Source organism: Schistocerca gregaria, chromosome 4, assembly GCF_023897955.1.
Source record: "Schistocerca gregaria isolate iqSchGreg1 chromosome 4, iqSchGreg1.2, whole genome shotgun sequence".
NCBI lineage: Eukaryota > Metazoa > Arthropoda > Insecta > Orthoptera > Acrididae > Schistocerca > Schistocerca gregaria.
Window position 1 is genome coordinate 655,070,930 of NC_064923.1, and position 12,082 is coordinate 655,083,011.

The following is a 12,082-nucleotide window of genomic DNA, read 5'->3' on the forward strand; positions in this document are numbered from 1 at the left end:
GTGTGTGTGTGTGTGTGTGTGTGTGTGTGTTAGAGAGAGAGAGAGAGAGAGAGAGAGAGAGAGAGAGAGAGAGAGAAAGTGGCACCACCAAGTAGGACTAGACACAATTTTTGATAAAATAAATGTACTCGTGGTCCAAGATACTGTGTTCCCAAACAGTATATGAAAAGTAGCAATTCTTGCCAAAACTGCCATTTTTAAAATCAAAAATTTAAGTAGTGGCAACTATAGCTGAAGGTCAAGGACATAACCAAAAAGAAAGCAGTCAGATGGAAAAGAAATTTTACAATAAAAAATTGTAGCTTTTTTCAAATGATGCTCTGGTGCAACTGGCTGCACTGTGACACCTCAGTATCAATGATAATACGAGGACCTCTAGCTGCACAATAAATACTAAAAAGACAGTGTTTTCTGAAGTTACACAATATTCAAAAATCTATTTGCCATTTCACCCAAAATCAGAGTTGTTAAAAGTGGTAACGAGGACTCACTGGACTTTGTGTACCTCATCATAAAAAGCAACAGTACCACAAAACAGTTAAAACGTCAAGTGTCCTTCAAAACAGTTATAGTGATCTGACTAAAATTAAAATTGTCACCACACGGTACACAGATACCACTTTATTACAGTTGTACAGGGACAAAATTACTATCTTACCATGTGATATATGTGACTTTTTTCGTCACAACTGTTTTTAAGTACTTGGAAATAAAAGGGAAGTAAGTAACAGTATCTGATACCCACCCTATCTAGAATAGCTCTCATCACCTCCCCTCCCACTCCTAAATATCTGCAACATTGTGGTCAGACCCAATGCTGCTCCTGCACCCATTTCCCTAAGCTATGGAGCCTACCCCTGTGACCGTCCCTGCTGTAAGACCTGCCCCAGACTCCCCCCCCCCCCCCCCAATCACCAACACCAGCTTTGTAACTAGCAAAACACCTACATCTACATCCATACTCCACAAGCCACCTGATGGTGTGTGGCGGAGACTATATCAAACAGAGAAACACATGCAAAACAACACATTTTGTATCAGCTATTACATAAACACTTTTCATTCTTCTATTTCAGTATGACTACCACCAATTTATCAGTAAGGATGGTGTATAATGGCAACACAAAACATCCTGTTGCAGAGCACTCTCTACAACATGGTAGTCATGACCTTGGAAGAACATCCCTCTGGATTCTCCCTTCCGACACCAGTTTCCCAGGACTTTGCAGGTGGGAACTGGCTTCACAACATGTGCTTGATTCTCATCACCCACATGGCCTAAATTCCGTTAATTTCTGTCACCTAAGCATTTCTTTTGAGTGCATATTTCTTTTCTTCGTTTTTTTTTTTTTTAATTGTTTATTTTCTGACCTGTCTCCCCCCCCCCCCCCACTCATGTGTCTACTATGTATAATGCACTTAGCTTTCCAATGTTATGATTTTTTCATGATGTTTTTCACTAATCTCTGCCTCACTTATTAGTCTATCTCCCCCCCCCCTTAAAAGGACACACTTTTGCTTTGGAGTGCTGTAGATGGTGCAGAACTGGTACCAGACAGCCAAGTGACTCTCTACCCCTGACACAGTGAAACAGTTTGTATGTGTCAGTCAATTGTATAGAATCAGACAGTAAAATGGGTTGCTGTGGAGATGTGACAGAATGACATCAAGAATCTATTGCATTTGGATGTGCCGATGATCACACCATGGATCATGTCACATGATTTGATGGGTTATCAGTAAAGACTTTCAGCTTGTCTACAAGGAGTGGTGTATCTTTGTGACGAAGTTGTTATGTACACTCTTTTCCTTCAATATGACAACAGTTGTATTCACAGGATATGCTTCTGCTTTAACAAACACTCAGGCACTCTATCAAACCTTGACTGGGCCACTAAATCAGCTTATTTTAATTCCATAGAAGGAGTGGGACTATTTGGGGCAGAAGCTGAAACTATCTTAGCAGTTTTGTTGCTCCAGGAGATCTACTCATCAGTGAGTGGTTTCTGAAATCAACGATTGTAAGTAATTGATTGAAAATATAATATGGATAGATTAAAAAAGCTACTCACCAAACGGTAGCCAAAGAAACACACCAAACAAGGGGAAACCTACTGGGTGGGGAGGAGATGGCGTAATATTTTAACTTGCAAACTTATGTAATACGCAAAAAACAAGTATGGTGGTAAAAACTACAAACCATGTAAAGTCTGTAATAAACACATTAGATTTCAATAACGTGTACCAATAATATGAAGCAGGTATTACTACCCTGAAGAAGTGGTCTGAATATTTTACACAGGAGATCAATACCTCTTCAATACCTCTCAGTACTGCTGGTATCTTTCCTTGCAGTATTATCACGATATTGGTACAATTTTAGGCATTGGCATCAATACTGAACATTGTATTGAATCTGGTACTGATGTGTCCTTATGTGGGATACATCAGACAGGCAAAATACCCCAGACTTCAAAAAGAATGTAGTAATTCTAATACTAGAGAAGACAAGCACTGTCAGGTTTGAATATTACAGGACCATCAGTTCACTAAGTCAGAGTCGCAACAAACAAGAATTATCGACATAAGAATAACTAGGAAAAGTAATACTCTCTTTTAAATTAATTTATCATGGAAAAATACAGGTGGGAAAGATTACCTATCACCTGCAGCTTTTACATAAACTAGGCTTCAGTTTTAAGAGTCAAATGACATTAAAGGCAGGCAATGGTTGAGCAGGGAGTGAGACAAGGTTGTTGCCAACCCACATATTATTCAGTCTGTACATGAGCAAGAAGTCCAGGAAAAGAAGAAATTCTGGAAGGGAATTTATGTTCAAGAAAAAGAAATAAAAATGTTAATATTTTTAATGATATTGTAGTTCTGTCAGAGAAGGCCAGGGATCTGAAAACATAGCATCTATTTTTGGCAAAACTCACACTGTGCTGTGGTGTGTGTGTGTGTGTGTGTGTGTGTGTGTGTAAATGATTAGATGTAAAAGTTTAAAGTTTGTGATTCTATAGGGATTTGGCATTGTCAAAAAAGAAATTGGTGGTTGGGGAGCTCTTTGACTGGAATGTTTGCTTTCGCAAAAACTTCAACAAATTTTCCTTCCAAAATGGTCTTTACTTTTTTTTATTTTTTGGATTCTATTTAAGCTTTTAACATATGATTTGTTTCCATTGAGAGCAGCAGCATTTTCATACCAGTGACATGGGTGCTTCTCTATTTAAGGTGTTTTTTTGACATTATTTTTCTTTTCCCACTGAATTTGATATTTGTTGCAGAACACCGATTTCGCCTTTCATGGGCATTCACAACCATGTGGCTCATATTTGGCAAAGTTACAAGTAGAACCAACACAGTGCTTAACTCAGAAGTAGAACCAAAACTATATCTATATTAAAAACAAAGATTCCAAGACTTACCAAGCGGGAAAGCGCCGGCAGACAGGCACAATGAACAAAACACACAAACACACACACACAGAATTACTAGCTTTCGCAACCGATGGTTGCTTCTTCAGGAAGGAGAGGGAAAGACGAAAGGATGTGGGTTTTAAGGGAGAGGGTAAGGAGTCATTCCAATCCCGGGAGCGGAAAGACTTCCCTTAGGGGAAAAAAAGGACAGGTGTACACTCGCACACACTCACACACACACACACACACACACACATACACAGACACAAGCAGACATATTTAAAGGCCTTTAAATATTACTCTGTCAAAGACAGGCACTCACCTTAAGGTTTCGCCACAGAATTGGTTCATACAGAGTCGCCAGCATGGAACGGACTTGGGTATTTGATTTATGAGTGTGGAATGCATGAAGTATGGTGAGCACTTTCTGACCTAATTGGCTCATTTCCAACACTTGCCTCTTCAAATCCATAATGCGTGCCATGAAGTCCTGAATCAAGTACTCTTCAATAAACTGAAACAGTATTTCTTTTTTAGTGTAGTTCAAGACTAAAAATAAATAACATTGCAAAGTAGTGCAGAGAAAGAGAACACAGCATCTGCATCTGAGTGGATCCTAACAGGGCAGAATAATTGGTTTCTTTATATTAAAATCTCCACTAGAAGATAAAAAAAACTATTATAATGATGCAAGTGAGAATTAATTCCAAAAACCTAAGGTTTTGTTGTCAATTACATCACTATGTTTTTTTGAGAAACATATTTTTTCTATCTTTTGTGATTCAGTCTCAGATAAATGGGAAATACGAGGGTTGACTGAAAAATAATGCCTCCACCTTCGTAACTCTTCAACAGCTGTCAGCACTGGTATGCGGCACATACTGGCTTGTTCTGTAGCCTCTTCTCTACAGCTCCAGTTGGCGGGGAGCCTTAGCATTGAACGGTTGTGTTGTTACAGTGTAAAGTATGGAACAGAAGGCTGGTCAATGTGATTTAAGCGACGTGCAGTCATTGAATTCTTGGCAGCAGAATGTGTCACCCCAAAGGAGATTCATCAGAGAATGAAAGCAGTTTATGGTGTGTGTATTGATGTGAGAACTGTGCATCACTGGGCGAGCAACATGAGAGTAGTTCCTGGCAAATTTCAAGTCTGTAAGCTTTCATTTCAGGAGTCAGCATCATGCACAGATCTTCCGATAGCCGAGCAAAGTAATAATGTGACCCACACGTTCCTGTGAAATGCCAATCGTGCTTGCACTGTCTCTCTGAATGATACAACGATCGTCCTGAATCAATCTGTCAACATTTTGCTTGTGAAACTCAGTGGGTGCTGTCACAGGACGTCCAACTCTTTGTTTGTCATGCAGGTCAGACGTTCACACTTCAATTTCTTTAAACTTACTCACCCAACGAGGCACAGTACTCACATCAACACAATCACCATAAACTGCTTTCATTCTCTGATGAATCTCCTTTGGGGTGACACCCTCTGCTGTCAAGAATTCAATGACTGCACATTGCTTAAATCACACTGACCGACCATCAGCGCAGGGTTACATTACTCTGTAACAACACAACTGTTCGATGCTAAGGCTTCCCGCCAACTGGGGCTGTAGAGAAGAGGCTATGGAACAAGCTAGTACCTGCTGCATACCAATGCTGCCAACTGTTCAAGAGTTAGGAAGGTGGAGACATTACTTTTCAGTCAACCCTCATATGATGACAGTATCAATGGGACTCACCTTCCTCATAGCTGTGTCTGCTACAGACCAGGCTGTATAATATATATCACCATATGCCTTGGCAATATTTCTATTGCATTCAAGAAGAAATCCTTTACAGACTCCATGCATGTCCTGTAACAACAACGTGATACCAACATAAACAGTAGATAATTCATTATGGAAAGCAGCACTGCTGAAAGAGTAATTAATGTAATTTCAACATGTCACTGCTGAGATACCAATGTGCCAGTCTCACAACTTGGACATGCTAGAGGCAGAGAATCATGGTTTGTTGTAAAACATTTAGCAGTTCTCAAAGTTTTTTTTCTGTTTTGTCAGAATTTTAATGTGTGCCTCACATTTTAGAACATTAAGACAATATTTGAGCACCAACAGTTCTGATTGGGTCAATGCTTCCTACATGAAGTATAGTAAATGTCATTCACTGGTCATGTGCACACACAATCCTTAAAGTAACCCCACAAAAAAGAAGTTCCATGATGTGACACTGGGAGAGCACGACAGCCATGTAATGGAACCATCAAGACTCATCCAGCTCTCAGGAATAGTGTCATTCAGTACGTCCTGCACAACAAATAACTTTCAGAGGCTCTATTAAAATGAAGCTTGCACTCTGTCAACATAGGTTTCAGAACAGGACGACGTCCTGTAGGAAGGTCTTTGACACTGCCTATATCTTTAACATTTTTGAACCATCTTGTTATGATTGTTTTTGCTGCTGGTACCCTTCCATACTGCACTTGTAATTCTGCAGTACCATTGTCACAGATTTGAATTCTGCATACCAGATGACACATTGCACTTCCTTCTTGGTACACAAAACGGGTCAGAACACTGTTGCAGAAACAACGAAACAAACATGCCAAATTTAAAAAGACACAAAATCCCCAAGATCGGCGATCTTTTACAGAAGCTCAAAATTTAGCATGGGCTTCAATGTGAGATGCTTAGTTTCCACAACGAAACTTTGTCTTGAAACCTTGCAGAAAATCCAAAGAGATACTGGTCATATGTGAAGTATGTTAGCGGCAAGAAACAATCAATGCCTTCTCTGTGGGATAGCAATGGAGATACTATCGAAGACAGTGCTGCCAAAGCAGAGTTACTAAACACAGCCTTTCGAAATGCTTTCACAAAAGAAGATGAAGTAAATATTTCAGAATTCAAATCGAGAACAGCTGCCAACAGGAGTAATGTAGAAGTAAATATCCTCGGACTAGTGAAGCAATATAAATCACTTAATAAAAGGAAGTCTTCTGGTCCAGTCTGTATACCAATTAGGTTCCTTTTGGAGTATGCTGAGGCATTAGCTCTATAATTAACAACCATATACAATTGTTGGTTCTACGAAATATCTGTACCAAAAGACTGGAAAGTTGCACAGGTCACACAAATATTCAAGAAAGGTAGTAGGAGTAAGCCACTAAATTACAGGCCTATATCATTAATGTTGATATGCAGCAGGATTTTGGAACATATACTGTGTTCAAACAATATGAATTACCTCGAAGAAAACTATCAACTGACACACAGTCAACACGGGTTTAGAAAAACATCTTTCCTGTGAAACACAACTAGCTCTTCATTCACATGAAGTTTTGAATGCTATTGAAAAGGGATTTCAGATCGATTTCGTATTTCTGGATTCCTGGGAGGCTCTTGACACTGTACCACGCAAGTGGCTTATAGTGATATTGCATGGTTATGGAATATTGTCTCAGTTATGTGACTGGATTTGTGATTTCCTGTCAGAGGGGTCACAGTTCGTAGTAACTGACGGAAAGTCATAGAGTAAAAGAGAAGTGATTCCTGACCGTCCCCAAGGTAGTGTTATAGGCCCATTGCTGTTCCTTATCTATATAAATGTCCACCCCCGGTAGCTGAGTGGTTAGCGCGACAGACTGTCAATCCAAAGGGCCCGGGTTCGATTCCCGGCTGGGTCGGAGATTTTCTCCGCTCAGGGACTGGGTGTTGTGTTGTCCTAATCATCATCATTTCATCCCCATCGACGCGCAAGTCGCTGAAGTGGCGTCAAATCGAAAGACTTGCACAAGGCGAACAGTCTATCTGACGGGAGGCCCTCGTCACACGACATTTCATTTCATCTATATAAATGATTTGGGAGACAATCTGAGCAGCCATCTTAGGTTGTTTGCAGATGAAGCTGTCGTTTATTGACTAATAAAGTCATCAGAAGATCAAAACAAACTATAAAATGATTTAGAAAAGATATCTGAATGGTGCGAAAATTAGCAGTTGACCCTAAATAACAAAAAGTGTGAGGTCATCCACATCACTGCTAAAAGGAATTTGTTTAACTTCGGTTACACGATAAATCAGTCTAATCTAAAAGCCATAAATTCAAGTTGTACTTAGGTATTACAATTACAAACAACTGAAACTGGAAGTAACACATAGAAAATGTTGTGGGGAAGGCCAACCAAAGACTGCATTTTATTGCCAGGGCACTTAGAAAATGTAACACATCAACTAAGGAGACTGCTACACTAAACTTTTCCATCCTCTTTTAGAATACTGCTGTGCAGTGTGGGATCCTTTCCAGATAGGAATGACAGAGTACATCGAAAAAGTTCCAAGAAGTGCAGCATGCTTTGTATTATCGCGAAATGTGGGATAGAGAGTCACAGATGTGATACAGGATTTGGGCGGGACATCATTAAAAGAAAGGTGTTTTTTGTTGCGACGGAATCTTCTCATGAAATTTCAATCACCAGCTTTCTCCTCCAAATACAAAAATATTTTGATGACACGGACCTACATAGGGAGAAACGATCACCTTGATAAAATAAGGGAAATCAGAGCTCGTACGGAAAGATACAGGTGTTCGTTCTTTCTGCGCACTATACGAGATTGGAATAAAAGAGAATTGTGAGAGTGGTTTGATGAACCCTCTGCCAGGCACTTAATAGTGATTTGCAGAGTATCCATGTAGATGTAGTTCTGGTCTGTTGCCATTCTGATGAACATCAAGTCAAATCTGCAACAAAGGACAAAAAGTGGAATGGTGCTGGGCCATACAGATCCTTCTCTCCACCACCAGCTTCACTGAACTACACAGATGGGAGTTATTCTTACAATACAGCCTTTGCTTCCATAGCCCTTCTGGCCTCTATCTCCATCAACCCACTGTCACCACACCCTCCATCCAACAGTTTTCCCTTCCTTTCTTCCGTCAACCCCTCTCATTTCACATCCCCACATCACCTTCAGTCCACACTGCTCCCTACTGGCCCTGGCAGCCATGCATCACTTACCTAGCCCATGTACCTGCCACCCCTCCCTCTCGCATTCCTAGCCAGCAAACCAGCTGTCTGTCTCTGAACCACTAGCTGCCCACCACCAAACCATCTCCCTGTCTCCTGCCTCTCACTCCCTCTACCCACCCCACACAACACAACTCCCACCACAGCCTAATCAACCTGCCAAAATGCAGCACTGGCACGGTTTATCTGGCTGGCACCACATAGGGAGAAAAGCGCACAAGCAAGTGCATGTGCATGTGTGTGTATTTTACTCTAGCTCAAAAAAGGATTACTCTGAAAGCTAACAAAGTTTCTTTTTTTTCTTTTTGTGTTTCTGTTGACAACTGAACATTCTGCTTTCCAGTGGGTAGTCTCCTTTAATCCAATAGTATTTATAACAAGGGAAAAAGGAATTCTGAGAGCTGCTAAGCATTTTACAACTAAACACAGTTCCTGTCTCTAATAATTTCCAAGTTACAATTTTTTGAGATGTTAGCAGAACTTTATGGGCACTCACTATATGTTTACATTTTAAACTGTTCTTTATGGCTAAATGAAAACTATATTGTAATGATGATACACAGTGCTTTTTTTGGCCCTTGTTCTTTCTTCACAATTCACGCTTGTTTACAGAAGTAAGTGTATCTCTTTTTTTCAGTAATATGAAAACAAATCACATACAAATCAAAATATGGATATTATTAACACATCCTTCATTATTTTAGTGTTCTATGGTCTGCCGTCTGTTTCTTTGGAGCAGATATAATTATTTATAAAACTATATGTAACTGATATCCAAGCATGAAATAAAATAAACATAATGCATGAACTCTTAATCTGCTTCATTTAATTCATCACAGATCAAATGAATAACATAGTTAATGGTACCTGTTCACTTGATGACTCCTGTTCACTTGATGACTCTTCTAGAATATGAGATAATTATATTGTACTGTTCCTCATCACAAACTGTTGACATTTCGCCTAAAGAAATCCTTCCTGTGAATATCGTCGATAAAGAAACAATACCGGAAAACTGAACAATTTCCTATTTTTCGTTTTTCAGTCAGACGATGTCGTTGACCGTACGCGCATCTGCTCTTCACACCGTAATGCCAAATTTTTAATTATTTACCATAAAAAAATTATCTAAAACAATACCACGTATGTGACATAGCAAATAAATAGATGGCAATACTGTGGAACTGTAGAGAATTAAATGCCACGTATCTACAATCTATGGATACTGTAAACAATACCACATAAATACAAAAGCGCGCACAGCCACAGCACATTGCTAACTGCCTTATTACATATTTAACAGTGCTCGAAAGTGGTTCCAAGCTTGTAGCTTCATTCTCGATAATCGACAGTGATATATATGACGATCTTTTTACTGAAGAAGAAATTGTTTCTCAGCTGAAATCAGCTCATGAAAGTGGAGAATCATTCTTGAGAATGACTGACAGTGGTAAGAAAATTGTTTTATTATTCACCTTTGAATGTTAGTAACATTGCAAGTGCCTTATTGTGATATAAATCAGAAAGCCCCCACTTCACTCATTCTGTGCTTTATTCATTTCTGCCAAAGAACAACAGGCAAAAAAAGTCTTAACACTCAAGTTACGTTTACCTAAGGAGAATTAATTTCGTATATGGGGTTCTCGGTTACTGTTCCTGCAACATCTAATGACGCACATAAATTTTCTTGGGATTATAGTTAATAGTATTACTGATGCCATCATTCTCATAAATACATGAATTTGAGTTTCCTCTTTGTCTGTTTAATTTAATTTACAAATATTTTTCCATCTAGAAACTTCAGTGGTTGTATCCAACAATGCTCAAAATGAAACCACAGTCGCGGTTTCCACTAGAGACGACAGTACTTCACACTCATTGCTATGCGATGGTGCTCATTGTTTGCCAAACACTGGATAAATTATCGGAAGATCATAGGAGCAATAATGATGCTGACAGTGAAGGCCAAGAATTTTATGGTGACACAAGGAGTGACAGGAAAAGGAAGTCTAAACCACATCCTGAAGATAGGAAGAAAAATGCCAGTACTCTGAGAATGCATGGACAGGCATATATTGGATACAAAAGAAGTCAAATTGGTAAAATCACTCATGATACTCCAAGAGAGGCACGAAAATTAGGTCCAACATGTACTTTGAAAATGTGCCAGAAATCCGTTCCAAGGAAGTGTCATCAGTTTTCTGCTGATGAGGGGCTGGCAGTCTTTAATACGTTTTGGGAAACAATGTCATGGGATCAGAGGAAGGTTTACATTATCAACTTTGTGGATGTAATTTCAAACAAACATCCAGGGAAGAACACTGGCGAATCCAGGAGAAAAGGGACGCTCATTTATCATTTGAAAAATGAGATGGGGAAACATAAAGTATGTAAAAAGATGTTTCTCAATACTCTTGGGATTAAAGAATGGACTGTCCAATATTGGCTGGGTAATTCCACACATATTGGGATGAGTCCTGATACAGAACCGTCACGATCTCGAATCAAACAGACAAAGAAGAAAGATGAAAGAATCTTCATGAAAGAATTCCTGGACTCTCTTCTGAAACTTCAGTCACATTACTGCAGGAAATCCTCCTCGAAGTTGTACCTTGAGCCTATTCTACAATCCAAACAACATCTGTATAGACTCGAAAAATGTCATGTGGAGAAGGTTTCACCATTAAGTCGGGCTACCTTTAACCTGATTTTAGAAGATGGTAATGTTAGCTTATTTTCCCCCAAGAAAGACCATTGCGACTTGTGTTGTAGTTACAGGCTTGGTAACTTGAGTGAAGACGTGTGGAAGCAACACGCAGAATGGAAAGAGCAGGCAAGGATGCAAAAGGATGCTGACAAGAAAGAAGCCCAGCAGCAGCTCTGCTCAGTGTACACCATGGTCTTACAGGCCACAAAAGCAGCTCTATTTTTAAGTGCAAGTGCAGTTTATTATAAAACTAAGTTGATTGTTCATAACTTTAATATGTATACTTTAGAAAGTCGTGATGCAGTATGATACTGGTTAGACAAAATGCAAGGTGATTTGGTTGCATCATGTTTTGCCTCATGCATCATGGACACCCTATCCAGAACGATTAAGGAAAATCCCATTCAAGTCATTCTGTATTCTGACGGCTGCACATATCAGAACAGAAATGTGATATTATCAAATGCTCTTTCAAAATTAGCAATTGATACTGGAGTATTGATTGCACAAAAGTTTTTGGAGAAAAGCTATACTCAGATGGAATGTGACTTAGTTCACAGCTCCATTGAGTGCAAGCTTAAAGGATGTGAAGTTACACTTCCTAGCCAATACACTCTGATATCTAAAGAAACGAGAAAAAACCCATAGGCATATGAAGTCCATTACCTAGATTATTTCTTTTTCATCAACTATGCAGAGAAAAGTTTGTGGCTGTACAACTCAATTAGACATGGAAGAGCTATAAAAATGTGCCTACAGTGCTACAGTACCGCCCAAATGGTATTATTTACTACAAGTGCTGTTTCAACAAGGTGTGGCAAGAATTACCGAGGCGTCCGAGGAAAATTATTGGAGATGTTTGCTTCCTGAAACTATACAAGGAAAGACTGAAAATCAAGAAATCAAAACAGGATCATTTACAACAAC

The 12,082-nt window shown here is 39.3% G+C and overlaps 1 protein-coding gene across 8 annotated transcripts in view; it reads right to left on the reverse strand.

Moving 5' to 3' along the window:
- LOC126267401 (condensin-2 complex subunit G2-like) overlaps window positions 1–12,082 on the reverse strand; it is a 266,223-nt gene that overhangs the window by 186,077 nt on the left and 68,064 nt on the right. For all 8 annotated transcript variants that reach the window (XM_049972616.1, XM_049972609.1, XM_049972615.1 and 5 more), the window contains exons 7-8: window positions 5,162–5,275; window positions 3,742–3,933 (exon numbers count right to left, since the gene is read on the reverse strand). In XM_049972616.1, coding sequence (XP_049828573.1) covers window positions 3,742–3,933; window positions 5,162–5,275 — 306 coding nt within the window. The remainder of the gene's footprint in view (window positions 1–3,741; window positions 3,934–5,161; window positions 5,276–12,082) is intronic.